The 21,966-nt window shown below is 35.0% G+C and overlaps 1 protein-coding gene across 1 annotated transcript; it reads right to left on the minus strand.

Moving 5' to 3' along the window:
- Window positions 1–11,105: 11,105 nt before the first annotated feature.
- On the minus strand, window positions 11,106–21,577 carry edn3b (endothelin 3b). The gene is made up of 4 exons (XM_081387425.1): window positions 21,380–21,577; window positions 20,016–20,223; window positions 14,541–14,681; window positions 11,106–13,028 (listed from the first exon to the last, which is right to left on the minus strand). The coding sequence occupies exons 1-4, from the start codon at window positions 21,441–21,443 to the stop codon at window positions 12,980–12,982; spliced, it is 462 nt and encodes a 153-aa protein (XP_081243551.1). The 5' UTR covers window positions 21,444–21,577; the 3' UTR covers window positions 11,106–12,979.
- Window positions 21,578–21,966: the final 389 nt, after the last annotated feature.

A 21,966-nucleotide genomic window follows, 5' to 3' on the forward strand; every position in this document is an offset into this window, starting at 1 on the left:
TCATTTTGATAAAATGATCCACAAGGAAACACAATCTTCACGTGAACAGAAGCATGAAGCTTAAAAATGTGTCTAAACAAACGTAATCTGACAACACTTTCTTTTCAACCAGCGTATTTTTTTCTTAATATCTGACAGAAATAAACATGTCGAGCAGAATAAAGGCAGCAGTCAGATGATCTAGCCTATATCAGTGATTCAACCTTTTTTACTCCAGTATGGGGAGTTATATGCGCAACAAACCTCCATATATTCTGTAAAACGGTTGCATCGCTTCCGGTTCAGATCTTTTTCATGTGCTTCGTTAAATATAAAGCTGTTTTACTCGATATCAAATGAGCTACTAAAGATGGCCATAACCGATGCCCAGCACATGCTGATTGATAGGCTATCTAAACTTCTTTTTTAATTATTATTATTATTTTTCTTATTCTTACTAACATTCGGATATTATTGAATAAAACGCTATAGTTTGAAAAAAATAACTAGCCAGGTTAGCTGATTAACATTTTAGCATCTAATCCATAGATGTTGCCATCCATTCATACTGCTTTTGCCTGCGGACTGTTCGATTTCGGCAATCCTATAAGATTATTACAAATCACTGTACGACATGGATGTAATAAACTTTGGTACAACATGTATGTAGACTGCACGATGATGACACCTATTGTATCACAATAGGTTTTTACAAATTGCAACAACGCAAGTTAGTAGCTGAATAAAACGTCATTAGCAGCATGCGCTTGTGATAAACAAATAGAGCCAGATGAATCGCACTTTGGCAGTTGTGGTTTTAATGTGCACTGAAAAAAGAGGAGAATATAGACTAGGGAAAAAAATCATGATGACCCGCTTAATTTAGTCCTAATTTGTAAGTCGCTTTGGATAAAAGCGTCTGCTAAATGACTAAATGTAAATGTGGAAAAAAGGCCAACTTGGCATGGCAAATTTTGCAAATGGAGCTTGAGGTAAGTAGTTTTAAGTTTTAGCGTAATGTTGCGTTAATCAATACACCATTAGACACACTTTGAGATGATCATGCTAAATTTCTGACACTGTCAGAAAATTATCGCAGGCTATCTTTGGTCGCAAGACTGAACGGCCGTCTCTAAGACCACTGTTTAGGAGCCACGGCCACGGAAATCACCACGATTGGTCTTCTTTCGTCTGGGACAGCCCAAAATCATACCGGGCATTAGGCCTAGCACTTTTGTCTGACTAGCGGATGTGATGAGACATGTTTTCATGTTTGTTAATGTAAGTCTAATGTTCGATATAAATCCTATTCTGTGTTTAATTGTTAGATTTTTTTACTTTTAACATATTAAAATGTTTCATTTAACTTTAAATAATTTTAAGCCTTCTTTCAGCCACTTGGAAGTACTGAGGCCACCTAGAGGGCCCTGACCCTCTGCATAACATCCTAGGCCCATTATTGTGTTTGGCTTTGGACTTTGGTGGGCACTGACTTTATGTGAGTGTGCAAGTGGTTGTTAAGTGAGTTGACCAAGACAGGACATGTTGACCGTGGTAGAAAGATAATGTTCCGCAGCTGTGTGATTCGACCTTTCAGTTCATAAAATCTGGCATCAAAACGCTCCTTCTCCAAATGGACAATTATCTATAAAAACCAATCTGCCATCTCTTCAAAGCAAAGTAAATCTCAAGGGGATGAAATGTACTTCATCCATGGATCAGCAGAACCCTTTACACATAGAGAAAGGATTACCTATGAATCCAGCCATGCCGACAGCCTGGGCTTGAACGTTTTTATCCTTCATCTCTCCTTGGGAGATGTGAGAAGCAAACACAAAGTGTGGTGAAAAACCTCCGTGTTCTGTGGCGCTGGTCCAGAGTCCTCAGCCCAGAGCTTCTCTAAGCATGGTTGGATTCTAAGTGGAATGTTGGCGTGGAGGGTAATTGCCTCTGAGTGGGACAGTATCGTTACGGCCAGGATATGGCGTGCAGTCTTTATCCTGACAGCTCAGCCCCAAATAGGGAAAGATCCCAGAAGGGATGAACTTCTTATGCTGTCCTGTCCAGGTTTGAGGTTGTGGTTCTGGTGCTCTGGTCAGGGAAAATGTGGGGAAAACAACCTGCATGTCCTCAAAAGCTCAGAAAGGAACAATTTATAGCGTAGGAATATTGAATCAACCTCTAAATGCTCCTATGAAGAGCTGTGACAGATTTTTCCATTACTAAAGTGTTATCAAAATGCTAAGACATGGCTCCAGACTCTGGTATGTGTGGTCAAAACCCTCTAACCAAACGTAATGCAGTTTGACTCACTGCCTTAGTGGTTGGAATGGACATCTTCAGGTTTGGAGCCAGCCTCTCTCCTTGAGACAGCCGTCCAAACACTTGCCAACTAATAATCAAAAAGAACTGATAAGCAGAACCTTTCAACGGGTCTTATGAGCATGAAAGTACAACTTGAACTTTTATATCACAGTGTACAGACTATTCATTGTTTGATTTTTTTTTTTTTTTAGAATAATGCACTGTTGACCTATAAAAGATTAATTTGGCAATCAGTCAATGGACGCATTTGGCACAGAAAGACATCACAAGCAAACTTGACTTGACTGCAGATTAAGTCAGAGTGTTTCCCAAAATGCGAAAACATCTGACCAAAAAAATTCAAAACAGATATTTTTTTGAGTTCTTAAACTCAAGTCTGAGTTTTTGTACATCTTAATGCAGGGTTATTGGCAAATTTAATAACTGAACAACTGGCTCACTTTCGATTCATGAGTTTGAATTTGAATAGGGTATATGTCGAACGTCGCATGACGAAACCGGAAACCTGGTCTCATCGCATCCGCTTGTCATAGAAAGTGTTAACAGCCGTATGAACTGACGCCGATATCTATGGAATTTTAAGGTAATCAGCTAACCTACCTATCTCACTTTGTTATTAGCTTTTTATTCTATTTAAATATCTAAACGTTAGTGTGAAGATTTTTTTTTTTTTTTACTTTTAAATATCGATCTTCACATGCGAGGGACAATGGTTATGATCATCTTTGCTCGCTCCTTTTAAGTTATCTTGAGTAAAACAGTAAAAAAATGCATGAAGCTTATACAAAAGACCTGAACCGGAAGCGATGCGTTCTGTTTTCCGGTTTCGTAATGCGGCGTTCGACATATACCCTATTGAATTGGCCTCATCTCACAACTATTTACTAGCCTACCGTTTAAAAGTTTGGGGTCAGCAAGATTTTTATTTTAAAGAAATGAACAAGGATGCATTTTACTCAAGGATGCATTCAATTGATCTAAAGTGACAGTAAAATTTAGAATGTTACAAAAAAATATTTTTCAAATAAACGCTTTTCTTTTGAACTTTCTATTCAAGAAAAAAATGTATCAAGGTTTCTACAAAATGATTAAGCAGAACAACTGTTTTCAACTGATAATAATAAAGAATGTTTTTTGCGCACAAAATCAGCATAAGAGTGATTTCTGAAGGATCATGCAGTACTGGGGAAAGTTACTTTTAAAAGTAATGAGTTACAATACTGCGTTACTCCTTTAAAAAGTAACTAATTGTGTAAGTGTTTTTAATAACAACAACAACTAAAGTTCTGTTTTTGGCAAATGTAAAGGCCTTTTCACATCAAAAGTGCAAATGCACAAATAAATCAATTTTCACGCCTGTACAGTGGAGGGCGCAGCTCAAACAAACCATTCAGCTGTGCTGCCATTCTGGATTGCAGAAGAACAACACTCTGCGATACATCAACGCGTCCGCCATATTGCTGAGGGCAAGACTGCGCTGTAAACAAATGCAAGTAAATGGGTGAGCTGCGGTTCATCCGAATAAAAACAAAAATAACGTTTACATTTATCAACCGATTTCAGTGGTTTGTACGTGGTGTACAAAAAGTTCCATCTCTAGTTATTTAAAATCTCGATAGTTAGACTTATAAAATATTTTTTTAATAAGGAATTGTCAAAGCTCAGGCTTGTCATGTATTTGGCTTTTTATTCTTGGATAAGAATATTGTGAAGACCCCCATACTGAGATATAATTTAATTTTCACATTAAATGAAATAAAGTTTCTTATTGTGGAAAAAGCATTTTCTGTTTTTGACCCGATTTTAGCAATAACAAAGATAACTGATGGATCCTTTATGGTAATGTCACGATTTATGGATCCGTGTGTTTGTGGGTATGTGGTGCGTTGCCTAGTAACAACAGCTGATCACTCTAATCAGAATTCACAGATGTTGCTAGTCAGTTGCCTTTATCTAGCTGGCGTGTGAACTGTGTGTTGTCGGTTCGTTATTCATGTAATGTTCTCGTTGCCAGTTACCTCGTCAGAGTTTCCATGCTGAGATTGATTCCTGCATTCTCATCTGAGTTTCCACACTGTGTTGGATTACCGGTCTAGAGTTGACATCAACCAGCATCCTGGTCTGTGATTCCACGCCGAGTTTTGATCTTCATCTGAGTATCCACGCTTGTGGCATCGTCTGTTTAGAGTTTCTTCAGCCTTATGGATCTTGTCTGACTTCCTTGTCTGATCATTTAATAATATCATTGATAATAGCATATAGTTTATGTATAATACAATAATAATAGCATTAGAATATGAAATATCAATTACAGTGTATGGACGATAAAAAGTTAAATAGTGATTTAACAGCATAACTATAGATTGATAATCACAAGTGGTATAGGCCTAATATTGTAATAACAATAACAGCAAATACAATGTAATATCAATTGCAGAATAATATAGACAATAATAAAAATAGTAAATGAAATAGTGACTAGTAGCCTAGCCTACCTACCCGGAACGAGTACTTGTCATAAAAGTCGGTTTAAAAAATATATAGTCAAATGATATGTCAAAACAAATATTGCATCACAGTGTAATTGTGATTGTCAAAACATTTGGTAACTAAATAGAATTTTATGAAGTTTAGTGACAACATGTTACAATGTTTACATTGTACAATGACTGGTAGGATACAGTTTTTATTATTGCTTGACAAAAATTTCAAGATTTCAATTCCATTCTTGTGATTTGATTCCGATTTTGATTCAATATTGACTAATTTGGATACATGTTTATTTTAAATTTTATTTAGAGGGCCCAATCTGATGGTATTATTAAAGGTTAAAAATAACAAATTAAATTAAATATAATGTAGTTTTTGTTATAATAACAATTATTTAATGACATAAGTAAAAATATAATAAATATGTAATAGAGTGCTCAGCAAAATCTCCTCTCTAGCTATTTTTTTTCTATTCAGTTAACATGCTATGGTCATTAAATGGCTTTCCTGAGGTAAATGTAACGTTATGTGACATGATTGTTCCCCTGCTGTTATACTGACCTTTTTCCGTGGTTGAAAAACACCAATTGGTCGATATTATATACTTTCGGTAAGTTGTACTGCATCTTTAAATAAAAAAGTAACAGATGATCGGTTCACGTGCACTTGAACTGAGGCGCTCAGCGATCTGTCACGTCACATTTACAAGCGCCAAACGTATTTTTGTCTGAATTTCGTAATAAAATTGACGAAATCTAAGAGCTGAGAATTAGTTTAATATTAAAAGTACCTCTTTGCTCCGCAATTTTTCTGTGCGTGAGAAAATGGATGTGTGGCGTGAGAGCGTGTGAAAAGTGTCAATTGCGTGAGTCTCACGCTCAATGCGTGAGAGTTGGCAGCCCTTGCTTGTGAAAGGTAATTCCCTGAGAGATGTTTTTTTTTTTTTGTGCGGCGATTTGTACAGCCCTAAGCACTACACGAAGCAGGCATTTTTCTCAATTCCCGTTATGAGAGTTATAGGAAAGTTGCCCTCTGCAATATGGCGGCGCCGTTGACGTACGATCCAGCGGCCAATAGGGCGTCTATGTATTATGTATATGCTCTTCAGCATTAAAGTGATATTCCACTTTAAAATGAAAATTCTGTCATCATTTACTCACCCTCACGTTATTTCAAACCTGTATGAATTTCTTTCTTCTGCTGAACAGAAATATTTAGAAGAATGTCAGTAACAAGACAGTTTTTGGTACCATTGACTTCCATAGTAGGAAAAAAATATACTATGGAAGTCAATGGTACCAAAAACTGTCTGGTTACTGACATTCTTCTAAATATCTTCCTTTCTGTTCAGCAGAAGAAAGAAATTCATACAGGTTTGAAGCAACATGAGGGTGAAAGTGGAGTATCCCTTTAAAAGAAATTGGATTGGATCACCAAAAGGTCAGCAGCAAAGACATTGGCTAATAAAGTGAGATTAAATACATAAAGGATATTTGTGTTATGTAACATTTCATTATTGCAGGTTTGCGTAATATTACGAGTTTGCATTTCACGGTTTTTATTCATTTTGAGGAATACTAAAGTACTAGCTACTTGCAAAAAAGTAATCTGATACATAACTTGCATTACTTGTAATGTGTTACCCCCAACACTGCACGTGACACTGAAGACTGCAGTAATTACGCTGAAGAATCAACTTAAAATATATTGAAATATATACATTTTCTAACAAAATTTTACAATATTACTGTATTTTTGATCAAATAAATGCAGCCTTGGTGAGAGTAAGACACAAAAACACACAAAAAAATCATACAGAGCACAAAAACCCAAAATATAATTATCTCTGTCAATAACTTTGTTCAAGCCGATGTTTAAAGTCTGACTTGCCCCTGACTAAACTTAAAGCTAAACTTAAAATTTAGCTTATTTCATATCATTTTTAGATTAATATTAATTCACATTTGAAGTGCCGTTTTCTATCTTGTTTGCTACTTCGATTCATTTTGAGAAATTCTCAACTCAATTCTGAATGGCGCACAACCCTGCTTACAACATGATAATTTTGAACAATTCATCAGCACACAGCATTGCAAAGAAAAGCTGTTTTCATAATCTTTCATAAATGAATCTTGCTCCAATCACTTGGCTCCATTGTAATATATATATACACTATTTCACACAGAAATACATCACATACTGAAGTTCAGTGAGCAGTAATTCATTACTGTCAGATCACACTAGAATTTCTCAGTCAACAGCACTCTCACAGTAAACACTTACTGTTTACACCATTAACAGAGCAGTGTGTATAGATCATGGATCTATAATCTCTCCTTCTAATACACCTCACCATTATTGTATTTAGTTGTCTAAGTATGTCCCATTAAACAAAGATTATCTATCATTGAAAAGCTTGCATCATGCATCTGAGGACCAGACTTTTGAGAGAGAAAATTGCTCCTGTCGGCTGCTTCTAGAATGAACTTGATAGCTCCTGCCGCAGAGGCTGTCCATCATCAAGACAACATGCTTAATTGTCTGTGAAAGATTGCCACAAGAGGATCAAAAATTCCCTTTATGCCTAAAAGCAATTATCTTGCCCTTGTTTTTTAAAAAGCTCCACTTGTGCACCGGAGCATGGATGAAAACAAGAGGCATGCTGGGACTGTGTTAAGTACAGGCACCTGAAAAAGGACTGTGATTGAGCTCTGTTGAAATAATCAATACATTATAGTCAAGTCCCTATAGTGAAACCTTACCATAGTCGTTAGTTGATGAATATGCAAAAGACTACAGGTTTGAAATGTTTTCTCAGTTATGATATTAGAACTGGATCCACTTTTGATCCAGTTTTTCAGAAACGAAACCATATAACAGGTGTATTATTGTGATATAGACTATATTAATCTATTTCAAAACATATACAGCTGCAAGACATATTACAAAATAATAGCACTGGCTTTCTTCTAGAGGTTTCTAGGTATTTAAACAACCTTTAAAGTTTTTTTTTTTTTTTTTTTTTAAAGAAATTCATATTTTTTTCTGCAAGAATGCAGAATGATTTTCTTTTAAACTTCATATTCATCAAAGAAATCAACTTAGGGACAGGAGAGCAGTCAGTCAATACATGGGAAAACATAGGAACTTGCGTTACTTATTTGAAAAAGTAACTCAGATATTTTGTTGTTATTTTGTATATGTTTATACATATATGTATATATACACACAGAAAAATATATTATATAAATATACACACACATATATTATGTAAACATGATCGTGATTAATCAATTTTACAGCCCTGTCATAGAGGCTGTCAGAATTTTTATTTAATCCAGAATATCCCTTTAACTTATAAAAAGCCAAAGCACTTTCGTAGCTGGCCTCAAATAACTGTAATATTCAAAGACAAAGATGAAATGTTATGCAAGATGTCACATCTTGGAAAATCAGATGTTTTTGTTCATGGATGGAATGTCATTGAAATACAGAAAACCATTAGCACATTCTTTGCTACAATTACAATTTCTCAGGCAAAAGTATATTTCATCTAACATCTCAAACAATTACAGTTGTTGAAACATTTCGGTTTTGGTAGCATGTTGTAAAATACAGTGCGTCTCCATAACTGACACACTGTGGGTCTCTGATAAGATGTTTAAGAATTGTATGAATAATGCAAAGCACACAATTTCCACTAAACCAAAACCCCAGTTTCAAGACGAGCAGACTGGGACATGCTGGACATACTGAGAAAGCCCAGTTGTCTAAACTATGTACATAAGTCTTTACAAACTGGCACAGAAAAAAAAAACATTAAAAGGGGCAGGTGAAATTACCAGTTAATATTTAAAAAGAAATCTGATGAACAAGCCAGTGCTGAAACAGACTGCAAATAAATACAATTTTAAATTAAAAATGGCATATACATTTTATAGAATGAATGATCAAATACTATACACAACCTGTTAAATAAAAAAAATCATGTGAAATCGTGTGAAAATACTGTATCTTGCTTTTATTTTAGAACATTTATATCTACATAATATTTTCATTTACATTCGGCAAACACTAACGCAGAACAATTTATTAAGGAAGCTTGTTTCTGCCACACAATAAAAAAATAAAAAAAGGTAATTGAGACTTTTTAATCTTGCAAATCTGAGTTTCGCAGTTTGGACTTTTTTTTCAGAATTGTGAAATATAAACTTGGAACTGCGAGATTAAAAAGTCAGAATTGTGGGGTATAAATTCACAATCAAAAAACATAATTTGTGACTTTTTATAATTCAGATTTTTTGGAAGGAGCCCAGAAGGGAGGGGGTGGAGTGAATGGAAATGGATTTTTTTTATTCTGTGGCAGAAAGCTTCCATAGTTTATAAATATAATGTACTGTAAAATTATTGATATGTTTTTTTACAACAGGTTTTGTAACCAAAGTAGCTAAAAGAAGCAAAGGTTTATTTAAAATAATGTTTCAAGCACTGGTAAAACCCCAAAATGATGGTTTACTCATCATTTTACAACTGCTTTTCCAATGAGTTGCCAGTTTAGCAATCCTACTGTTACAGGAACTTGCAGTTAGTTGGAAAGTGAAACAGTGGTTAAGGACGATCTTTGGATGATACAGAACTGTTTAAAGGCAAGTTTAAAAGTTCAGTGATTCATAGGGGTGTAACGATACCCTCATGGGTACGATTCGATACATATCACGATACGATATTATTGCGATACTCCAAGACATAAGATAAAAGGTTAACAAGCATTAGGGTCCTGGTAACCCAATGCACAGGACAATAGTGACACCTGAATAAAAAAAAATTGGGATTCTGAAGCTGAAAATACATCATTATTTTAGACAAATATACTTGCACTCTGACACTGACTAGATATATTTCAAATAATGTAGGCCACTTTTTACACAAATATTCCCCCGTTGAATTATTAGGGGTTCAAGCACGAAGTGCTGAAACCCTATTGTAATTGTACTGATTTTTATTATTATTATTATTATTATTCTCCCCTAAAACGCATCGTGCAGCCCAAACCGTAAGAGCTGGAACCTTGAAACTTGGCCAAATGGTAGTCCTCAATTTGGGGAGAACCTATCAAAGTATGACCCAGATTGGCCCATAGGTGGCGCTATAGCAACCAAAAGCGCGGAACTGCTCATAACTCCTAGACCGTATGTCGTAGACTCAAGTGTCCTATATCATTGGAAAGCTGGACGCCTGAAGGTCAAAACGTATATCTCCGATTTTATTTCAGGTATGCAAATTTTTCCGCCATTTTGAATTTTGTCAAAAACCTACTTTTGCGAACTAGTCCCTGGTTTTTCACCCGATCGGAACCAAAGCAGTGCAGAAATGTTCTTTGGAGTCTGAAGATCAATAATTATCGAAAAAAAGTCGAAATTTCGATTCCTGGTCGCTAGGGGGTGATAAATTAATGTTGTGGGAGGAGCCTATTTTACTAAAATGGCTATAACTCGAAAAGGAAATGAGATATCTTCACCAAACTTGGTACACATGTGTAAGAGTTCAATCTGGGGTCATAGTAAAAAAATGTCGACGATTGATCACTAGGTGGCGCTATAACATGAAAAAAAACATGAAAAGGGCTATGACCACGTGACCGTTTGTCCGATTGACTTGAAAATTGGTATGCAGTGTCTTGGTCCAAGGTGCCATGTATGTCTATGAGGACTTTGGCGTATCTCGAAAAACATGGCCGCCATCGACCAATGAAATTTGAGCACCTATTAGACAAGGTTAACGGAGGCCGATCGGAACGAAACTCGATGGGCATGTTCAACTCATGGCCCTAGAGGTCTGTAAGAATTTTGAAAGAAATCGGCCACTAGTTGGCGCTAACGAGTTTTATGGCTCTGTAATCACGTGGTGTTACACTTATTGTCACAAAATGCATATCATTTGATAGATCTGCTCATGCTGAACAACTTTGCCTCAAGAACCATTGCTGTCAATCAAACCGTTCATTAAATATTCGCAATTATGTTAAAAACCTACTTTTGCGAACTAGTCCTAGGTTTTTTGCCCGATCGGAACAAGACCAGTCTAGGGTAATTCTCTGGACTCTCTAGATCAATAATTATCAAAAAAAGTTCAACTTTAGCATTTTTCGCATGGGTATATTGGGTCATAATGAAAATGGGCGTGGCAAAATGCATTTAAAAGCCTATAAATCCTAAACGAAAACTCAGAACTTCACAAAAATTGGTGAGCATATGTACCATAACAGTCTAAACAAGCATGTAAAATTTCATGAAGATCGTACGATAGGTGGCGCTATAACTGTTAAAAAGCTTTGAAAACCATATATTTCCTATGGTAAATTGCCTGTTTTGGCTGTAAATGGTCTTTTCCATCTATTATTTCAGTGGTTAAAAGCTTTACAAATAAAACTTAATGTCTTAAATGCTTATGTGCTTAAAGGCCTTAAATGCTTGAACCCCGATAAATGCTGCTTGCAGCTTTAATTATACATTGTATTCAACATTATATATATTAGTTTAATGTAATACTGACACTAAAACTCTGTAAACCTGAATTTTTATTTTGGGTGAACTATCCACGATACATATTGCTGCACATTTGTATTGCGATATTTTGTCACAAGATATATTGTTACACCCCTAGTGATTCATAATAAATCAAGCTTGTCATTAATATCGGTCTAACATGACAATTTAATAATTAAAAACTTTAACGAATACAAATATTACCAATGAAAATGTTTCGAATTTAAAAAAATCTTTACTTTATCAGAATGGGACGAAACTCAGTGACTCTTGCGGCGGTTACTATGTGACCTCAAAATAAAATTGTCACACTTGTGTTGACCACCATAGGAAATGAAAGAAAAATATGTATAAAAATAACATGATAAAAATATAAACTTTTTTGGGGGGGGGGGCAATCTATAAATCAGCCACAATGCAGAAACATACGCAGCAGTGAAAATATCAAGAGTTTAAAAGAGACTGTAGTAAAATGAATGGAAAAACTGACAACATTTCACACAAAAAATATCAAAATCTTGACAAAAAGTAGTATTTGAAAATGTCTAAATACATATTCAAATCCACAACTTAATAAAAGGAAGTTTTCATTTCTAAAAACAACTATATAATGTACAAGCCTCTTTATATAGATCTATATAAGAATCTAGTGGTTACACCTTGGCATTAAAGATGTTGTTTTTTACTCCCACCAGATTAATAATTTTGAAATAATTAGGGGATTTTTTTTGGGGGGGGGGGGGGGGGGCATAAATATTAATTAGTAACATAACATTCTCTCAAAATCACAACACAAGTGTGACTCCTAAATGAACAATAGCAGAGGGTTAAAAGATTTGATGAATAAAGCGTTTATGTACCTAAACATAAATAAATTAAACTCTCAGGTCATAGCTTAGTATAGTATTTGGTATAGTATTTGATTATTAGACAATTTAGTATAATATTCAGCTTTCAGTATTTGATCTTAAAGACATCTGAGGAATATAAGTTGTTGTGGAGACGGGATACATTTAGCTTAAATGAGCAAAAATGTAAATGATATTATCTAGAGGTTAAAAATCGTGGCAGTTAATCTTTCTCTCAAGAGACTTGAGAGTTGAGTTCATCCACAATAACATGTTAAGTGTTTCATTTTCCGCTATCGGGGAAAGTGAGGGAGCCTCAGAACACGTAAAAAAAAGATCCACTTCATCTCCATCTTCACACTGTAATTCCTCTGTGTGCTCTCTGAACATATGCCCACAGAACGGAGATAATGTCAGGTTACAGGTCTACTTCCAATACTGCAAGGCTCCCAAATTCCCAAAGGATGTCCACTGAATATTTGCATTAAATGTAGATGTAAAGTCAGTGTGAAACACTGAAACAAGTGGACTTAATGTGAAGAAAAAACATGTGGGTGCCACACAGACATGCTTCCGAAATCTGCAAAGAGTTTTCCAAAGAATTCACTTGTTACCGTGGACCAGATGAATAAAGGGTGTTCCAGGAAACAACACGTAGAGGAATGCAGGGTACGTTTTGTCCCACATCTGTAAAAATCCAAAACCTGTACCAAGTTACGGTAGGTGCCCGGTTTGATTCTGATCAGTAGTCCTGATCTCAGAGGCTCGCGATGGGACGAGAAGCCAGCGGTTTCACCCAGGTGTACGTCCTCGCAATCTTCTGTCTGGTACATTCTGAGTTCTTTGTAATTCAAAACAGAACCATAAAGTATCACACACTGAATAATAATGGAATCAGACATTCTGAATCAGCTATGATTTTCTTCAGAATCTGAGAATTTATCAATTTATTAATTTTTTTCATTTTTTTTTATGCAATTTATTTAATTGGGTGATTATGAATTTGATTTTTTTTTCTACTGAGATAAAAAAGAAAGACTTTATGTAAAGCATCGTTGATGTGTAAATGTGAGTGGTCACTGCCATTGTATTTATCTGTCTGACATCAGAAGTTTAGAATGCTTTTTTTTTTATGAATGTCATATGTTACTGTCACTTTTTTAATCAATTGAATGTTTCCTAGCTCAATAAAAGTATTATTATTAGTATGTTAATCTTAGATACCCCAAACTTAAAGGGATACTCCACTTTTTTTTGGAAATATGCTCATTTTACAACTCCCCCAGAGTTAAACAGTTGAGTTTTACTGTTTTAGAATCCATTCAGCCGATCTCCGGTTCTGAAGGTACCACTTTTAGCATAGCTTAGCATACATCATTGAAGTGGACAAGACCACTAGCATTTCTCTCAAAAAAATCACCAAAGAGTTTTGATATTTTTCCAATTTGACTTGAACTTGACTCTTCTGTAGTTACATTGTGTACTAAGACCGATGGAAAATGTAAAGTTGCGATTTTCTAGGCTGATATGGCTAGGAACTATACTCTCATTCCTGCGTAATAATCAAGAAACTTTACTGCCGTACCAGCAGGCGTAATGATATGACGCAGCGCCTGAAAATAGTCCCCAGCTTGGTAACTTCCAACGCTCCCTGTGCAAACAGGTTGTCACGTTGGTTATGTTGACGGAAGGTAGACTATTTTCAGGCGCTGCGTCATATCATTACGCCTGCTGCACTCATGGTACGGCACTAAAGTTTCTTGATTATTATGCAGGAATGAGAGTATAGTTCCTAGCCATATCAGCCTAGAAAATTGCAACTTTACATTTTCCGTTGGTCTTAGTGCACGATGTAACAACAGAAGAGTCAAGTTTTAAATAGGAAAAATATCAAAACTCTTTGGACATTTTTTTGAGAGAAATGCTAATGGTCTTGTCCACTTCAATGATGTATGCTAAGCTATGCTAAAAGTGGTACCGCCAGAACCGGAGATCGGTTGAATGTATTCAAAAATGATAAAACTCAACTGTTTAACTCTGGGGGAGTTGTAAAATGAGCCTATTTCCAAAAAAAGTGGAGTATCCCTTTAAGAATATTAGTGTATCACGTTTTCCCACAAAAGGTTTAAACAGCACAAGATTGATAACAATAAAAATAAATGTTTTTTGAGCAGCAAATGATCACATTAGAATGATTTCTGAAGGATCATGTGACACTGGAGACTGAAGTAATGATGCTGAATATTTAGCTTTGCGTCACAGAAATAAATTACGTTTTAAAATGTAATACAGTATAAAAAAGTTTAATATTTTAACATTTGACAATGTTACTGTTATTATTAGTTGTGTGTACCTTGCATCACAGAAGTTGTAGCACTGGGCATCATTGTGGTCAGCACATGTGCAGCGATGAAGCACCACTGCTACTGTCCCACTGGAGCGTCTCAATCGCTGAGGGCTGCGGTAACTTGACATGCCATACGGTACTGTGCGCCTGCAGGCACCAGAACAGACACAAACTCTTTTTACTGTATATTATATAATTTCATTTCCTATGATCAAACGTTTTCATTAAAAAACTACACATTAACAACAGTTAGTGTTTCTTTGCACACTATTAATAATTTCCACCTATTTCAACTTAAAAACTTAAGTTCCTAAGTTACATTTTTAAATGGATATTTCACTGCTGGAAAGATGAATGTGTATTTAAATTGGGTCATTTATGTAGTAGAAATATGAAATTATTTCAGAAGTTGGTGCCTTCTAGACTGAGAAAAGCCAGAGAATGTATTTTTGGCTCATGTGGATGAAAGACAACAACTCCCAGAATGCACTTGCTACGCTGCCCTACGAGGCCACTCCCAAGCCACGCCTACCGGTTACAGAGGGCCATATCAGAAGAAATGATACAACTAGGCTACTAGTCGACTCAAAACTGAAAAGACGCTGTTTTATCATGAGATCCCCCTATGGGAGGGTTGAAAACATGCAGAACGAGCTCCTACAACAGGATGTTATGGAAGCTTGTTTCCGCCACTGAATAAAACATTTTAAAAGATAATTGCGACTTTTTATCTCACAATTGCGAGTTTACATCTCGCAATTCTGACTTTATTTCTCAGAATTGCGAGATATAAAATCAGAATTGCGTGAAATAAAGTCAGAATTCTGAGATATAAAGTCAGAATTGCGAGATATAAAGTCGCAATTGCGTCTTATAAAGTCAGAATTCTGACTTTTTTTCTCGCAATTGCGACTTTATATCACGCAATTCTGACTTTATATCTCAGAATTCTGACTTTATATCACGCAATTCTGACTTTATAACACATAATTGCGAGTTTATATCTCACAATTCTGACATCTTTTCTCGGAATTCTGAGATATAAAGTCCAATTCTAAGGGGGAAAAAAAAGACACTTTTTTTTTTTTTTTACAGAATAGTTTATATCTCACAATTCTGACTTTATAACACGCAATTGCGACTTTATATCATGCAATTCTGACTTTATATCTCCCAATTGCGTGATATAAAGTCAGAATTCTGAGATATAAAGTCAGAATTCTGAGATATAAAGTCAGAATTGCGTGATATAAAGTCGCAATTGCGAGAAAAAAAGTCAGAATTCTGACTTTATAAGACGCAATTGCGACTTTATATCTCGCAATTCTGACTTTATATCTCAGAATTCTGACTTTATAACACGCAATTGCGACTTTATTTCACGCAATTCTGACTTTATGTCTCGCAATTCTGAGAAAGAAAGTCAGAATTGCGAGAAGTAAACTCGCAATTGTGAGATAAAAAGTCGCAATTATCTTTTTTTTATTATTATTTTGTGGTGGAAACAAGCTTCCATAGGATGTAGTCTCGAGCCTCTGGCCAAAAAAGCCTCAGATGATGCAAAATGGCGATTTTTGAGGTTTGAGGTCATCTGAGGGTTTTTTTCCAGACACACAATACAGAAATCTCTCGTCTCAGGGGGACACGAGGGAGTATAATAATATATAATATTATGGAATATATAATAATGCACAGTCATTCGAAAATACTACCTGGTTTCTACTGATACAAAGCTTAATGCTAATGGGTGAATTACCCCTTTAAGTATAATCAAATAGGCTGTACAAGTCATTTCAACTTAAATTATATTAAACTGACAAAAAAAATTAAGTTGAATCTCATGTGACATTAAAAAGTTGAAATTGCTTAAATTATTTTGATGAGTTAAAGTAATGTTAAAAAAACACGTTTTCATGACTTATTGATCATATCTTTTTTTTTATTTTTTTTACATAGTGATTTGGTTCTGAAAAGACAAAATAAAAAAGAATAATAATCAATAATTGGTCAAATATAGCTAACAGCCAATAAAAAATGTTTTAAAGTTTCGCTATCCATATTTCTTTTCTACTGCCACTAAATGTCAAACGCTGGGTTACTCTTTATTTCGATGGTCCACTTTAGACATTCTACTACAAGTAACTTTGCAACATGTCAACCAACTCTCATTACAGTATTAGTAGACTACCAGTTAGGTCAGGGTTAGGTGTTATGGGTTCATCATGTTAGTTGACATGTAATTGCAAAGTTACTTATAGTCAGTAGAATGTCTGTTGGCCTATCGAAATAAATGTTGCTTAGGAAATCACTATGCCAACAATAACAACTTTAAGAGTGACTCTGGAATGAATTAGGGGATTCTTTAGTGCATTTAAATGTGGTTTTGTTCCTAATGCTTTCCAGTGTGTACATGCCCTTTCTGTTCAGTATGTTACACATGAAATGTTCTTTCATTTCTCTTTAGTTTTTTTTTTTTTTTTTTTTTTTTTTTTGCTTTAACACAAATAAAACCTTTTTTCTTTCTTCAATAAAAAATGAGTGACACATTGACAACAAATATTCAGAATAGTCTCACACAGTTGGACTGAAGCTGAAGAGGTATGACATTGAGACAACAGGCGGGCTGGTAAATCGAGATGAAATGTAGTTTTGATAGTGTATAAATGCTACAGAGAACAAAGCCATAAAGTCGAGACAGAACATAAAAAATCACGCCAAACAGATTATTAAAATATAAATCCCACCGCACATGGCACAAGTTGGGCTGAGTCCATCCACCCTGGCATAACACACAGATGAACACTGTCCAGATATAGCATCTGTAATTGCGCCAATATTTACATAGATTTCACAGCCTGTGATAAACTCAAAAAACACTAATGGTGCTTTGACCAAGATAACATAGCATTCAAAAGTTCAAGTCTCTTATGTTCACTATTTATTTAATCAAAAAATACAGTAAAAACAGCAATACTGTGAAATATTTGATTGATATATTTATATTTAAAATAAGTTTTTTTTTAATATATTTTAAAATGTCATTCATTCCTGTGATCCCCCTGTGGTGAAAATCAAGGTTTTAATGTTGTTTATGTCTATGTGGTGTTTTTAATATGATTTAAGACAAACTATGTGCAAATTCATAAGTCAGCACCATTGCTGAATATTTTCTCCTTAAAACTAAAACTAAAACTTGGTTTGAAATCGCTGGTGTTTCTGACTTCACAAACTACCTTGTAACCAATCATGTCAACGTGTGATCGTCAACGATTGGATCTCTGAGCTGGTGTGAGTGAGTGGAGGCGGGGCTCATTTGCATATTCATAGAACCGTGTATACTAAATGAGGCAAGGGTGTAGACTAGTTACATTCAAGCTATTTTAAGGCATGAAGAATCATTTTTCAAGGAAAACATTTTTAAATATGTAATTTGGGTGATCAAATATGAGTTATAAGGGATACAATTATTGACTACAGGGGGACTTTAAATCTAGCAAGTTTGGTGCCTCGTGTCTCAAATCCAATGATGTTGGTAGTGACGATTCTCTCTGACCAATCAGTGATCTGCAGTGTTTGCAGGGTAGTATTTTAAAGGGACCGCTCACCAAAATGCAGTTCTGCCATCATTTACTAACCCTCATGCCCTTTCAAACTTGTATGACTCTTTCTACAGAGCACAAAAGATGATATTTTGAAGTATTTCGGTAACCAAAAAGTTTTGACAACCACAAAACGATCTTCTTCTTTAATGTTCACTGAAGCAAGAAAGTCATACAGTAGAAAAATACCTTCCGATACTTTGTATGCTATGTTTTTATTTTTGTACAAGCACTAGAGAAACCTGTTGCACTCAAAAACAAAGCTGGAATCACATTGTTGGAGATAAACCTTAAGAGACTGCCTATAGTGATGGAGATGATGAGTTGGAACAACAGCCAAAAATCTTTCTGCAGCCTCATCTGGGAAAGCGTCCATGCACTTTATATGAGCTTCTCTCTGATCTCCAGCCACTCTCTTTAGTACTCTTTTTCTGAATGCATGCTTCTCATCTCACATAAGAAAGTGTTTGTTCTCATGTTGACCATTTGGTTTCAGTCTGGAGCCAGGGGTCCGAGCAGATTCCTGAAGGACTGCCTGTCAATATTCATGGTGAGTGATGGGCCTCGAATAGTTCAACATTAGTCTGAATCACTCCATTAAACGTCCTGTGGCGATCCCGCTTGTATTTGGCTAAAAACTGTAGCGATAACTCATTGACTAGAAGCTGTTATATGTGTTGTGTAGGCCTACTAGCACACCATTGAATGCATGAAATTTATATCTATATTAACCATATGGTTTAATCATGTATTTGCCATCTGAAATAATATTAAATAGAGAGCATTAAGTGGCTCCTTTTTGAATCCTTTTAGCTATTTTGGTATTCTTGCCACTATAGAGCCAATTGGGCACAGAAACAGGGTTTATTTTGAATCAAATATACTGGTTTGTGCTTGCTGTCAAAAAGTAATGTTATTCAAACTTAAATTTTTGAGCACCATGGACATCAGCACCATGGACAGTAGCCATCACCATGGAAACAGTCACGTCAAAATGCGCTTGCGGTAAGTATTGCAGAAAACTAGAAATTTAGTTTAGACCTTTCAAAGTGTAAACATTATTAAGTAAATGACACTCCTCCAGTCTTGTCAGACAGGTTCAACTAAATATATATCAAAATACTCAAATTAATTGACGTCATGGTTGAATTGTATATAATATAAAATAATATAATATAGAACTGTTTAGTAAATATATAGTTAATATAAATAGTAAACAAATAGGGCTTTTTATAGTTTTTAAAAAGTAAAACCTACAGTACATTTTAGCAGCTTAATGAAATAAATAATTTCAGGGGTTGTACTGTATACATGTTCTGATTCTCAAACCCCTTAATAATCCAAGCTGAATTACAATACTCATTGTTCTTTGACTCTATTGGAGATTGGTCCAAAAAGAAAGACCAACCATATCCAGTTATTACTTTTAAGTAGTTCAGTGCTCCTGAACATAAAGGTCACTGGGATGATCATTCATCAAGCTACAGGCCTGAACAAAAGACTTGCAGAATGGATTCTTCAGCATGACTGAGAATCCTTGAATTGATCTCAGGCATTAAAATGTATTATTCCCAAGGGTTGATTTTGTTGAGTCCTGCACAATAATACTACATTCATGTCGTGTGTTTATTGTAACCTAATATGATGCTAACACATGTTTGCATACAGTGTACAGCATTCATTGGTTTGTTTGAAATAGACTAATGAGCTAAAGTAAAAAATAATTGTGCAATTGATTATCAAAATATTAATTAATATACCGTATAACATTTGGTGAAATACACTTTTGTGTGGCACTTATGTAGATGTTTTAATCATCAATGACAAAAGATCATCTGTATTATGTCAGTGATTTCATTGACGATACTGTAAATGTACTCACTGTGGGGTGTTGATCCAGATGATGCCCAAGTGACAGTAATAAACACATTCCCTGTCCTTAAAGGAGTAGCAAGTGCAGCGCTTGGATCTTGTGTGGGTGTGTGAAGCTGAAATGAGCTCTGCTTCTGTCTGCTGATGTAAAATATTGTTCGGATCATCAGACAAGTCTTGAAATGAGTGCAGGTCTCCTGTCCGGGACAATGATGCACCTTTAATTTGAACAATATTGCATCATTATTATTGTTACAGAGCAATAATGGTACACACACACACACACACACACACACACACATATATATATATATGTGTGTGTGTGTGTGTGTGTGTGTATTATAACACATTATATTATAACACAATTAGCCTAATTTAGGACTATGATTCATTTTGTGACTTTTTTGTAATTCCCATTATTCTCACTAAGCGTTTCTCATTAGATTCACGTAGTTGCACACTACTACATGTACTTACTATAAATAACAGTAAATTATGCATAATTAAAAGTAACTAACCCTAAACCAAACCCTAACCGTAACTCTATAGTAACATGTAGTTAATTAATATTACTTAGTACTTATTTGAGTTAGAACAATGTAACTACGTCACCTTAAAATAAAGTGTAACCTAAAATTGTTATTTAAATAACCATCCATTTAAAGCATAAAAACAAATACTAACTACCATGGTGCAAAAATTAGCATCGGTTGATGCAATAACTAACATCAACTAACAATGAGCAATACATTTGTTACAGTATTCTTACGTTAGTTAATAAAAATACAATTCATTGTTCATGTCCATTACAGTACAACTTTTGTTTTTTAGAATGTATTAGTAAGTTGAAATTAACATTAACTACGATTAATAAATTTAGAAACATTTTTCATCGTTTACTTTAACTAATGTACTTAACTAATGTTAATAAATGTAACCTTGTTGTAAAATGTAACCATGTTTTCCATATTAGCAGGCTACTAGGCCTATTATTATTATTATTGCATTAGTCTAGATTATTGAGGAAAGGTTTTTGTTCAAATTTTTAAAGAAAGTGTGCATAATTTAAATCAAAATAATATCACAATGCAAAAAGGCATAATCATCCTAAAATAAACTTTAATTTGGTTACTTTGGTTGCATTTTAGTTAAATTTAAATATTGGTCTTGAGATATTGGCATGTTCTTTGCAGATTTCCTGAGATTCACCCACTAACTCACTACATAACAGTCAGTGATTAGGACAAAAATATTAAGGTTAAAACTAAACCTGTAAATAATAATAATAATAATAATTAACGTCGCTTAGGCTATACATTTAGGCATACTCATGTAAAACTCATACAGAGAACAGCGGTTCAGAATAGCACTTACCCACGGTAAAAATGTTTAACAAACTCAAAATTAACAAAAGAGCATCAGGAAACAGTTTTGCCATTGTGAAAAAAGTTGTCAGGTGCGGTTATCCGAGTTTCTAAATGAAAAATGTCTTCCAAAACAAGTCCACTTCAGTGCAGAGAGCAATTCTGAGCATCATCTTCATTCAACTCTGAAAAAATCTCTGGTGTTAAGGGAAATGCGATTTTTTTAAATGTTCAGAATGATCAAATGTTGCTTACCTAGATTTATAGCGCGTGCTGACACCACCCACCGGTGAGCGCACGCGCGCTCACACACACACACACACACACACGTGTATAGTTTCAGACGGGCGACTAATGCTTTGAAACATGACAGCTCATGTCAGCATGATATTAAAAGTAGCGCACTTCGTATAGGTCCCTTTAGTCCCTTATTTTGTGTTTAGATAGCCTATAGGATGTTATTTGCACTTTGTGTCCATTCCACTTCAGGAATTTTAGCAGCTAATCTTTCTCACCGTTGAGGAATTCGCTCATGTTGATGTACCTAGTCCATTATTTATTATTTTACCTTCTGAGCTGGAAGACATTAAGTTTGGC

Source organism: Scardinius erythrophthalmus, assembly GCF_964197995.2.
Source record: "Scardinius erythrophthalmus genome assembly, chromosome: 15".
Classification (NCBI taxonomy): domain Eukaryota; kingdom Metazoa; phylum Chordata; class Actinopteri; order Cypriniformes; family Leuciscidae; genus Scardinius; species Scardinius erythrophthalmus.

What these genes read in the sequence shown, in the direction of transcription:
- edn3b (XM_081387425.1), bottom strand. Translation starts at nt 21,443, where the DNA reads ATGGCAAAACTGTTTCCTGATGCTCTTTTGTTAATTTTGAGTTTGTTA. An exon ending in ATCTGGATCAACACCCCACA is followed by an intron (nt 14,682 to 20,015) that starts GTGAGTACATTT and finishes TGGTGCCTGCAG; the next exon opens with GCGCACAGTACCGTATGGCA. An exon ending in TACAACTTCTGTGATGCAAG is followed by an intron (nt 13,029 to 14,540) that starts GTACACACAACT and finishes TGAATTACAAAG; the next exon opens with AACTCAGAATGTACCAGACA.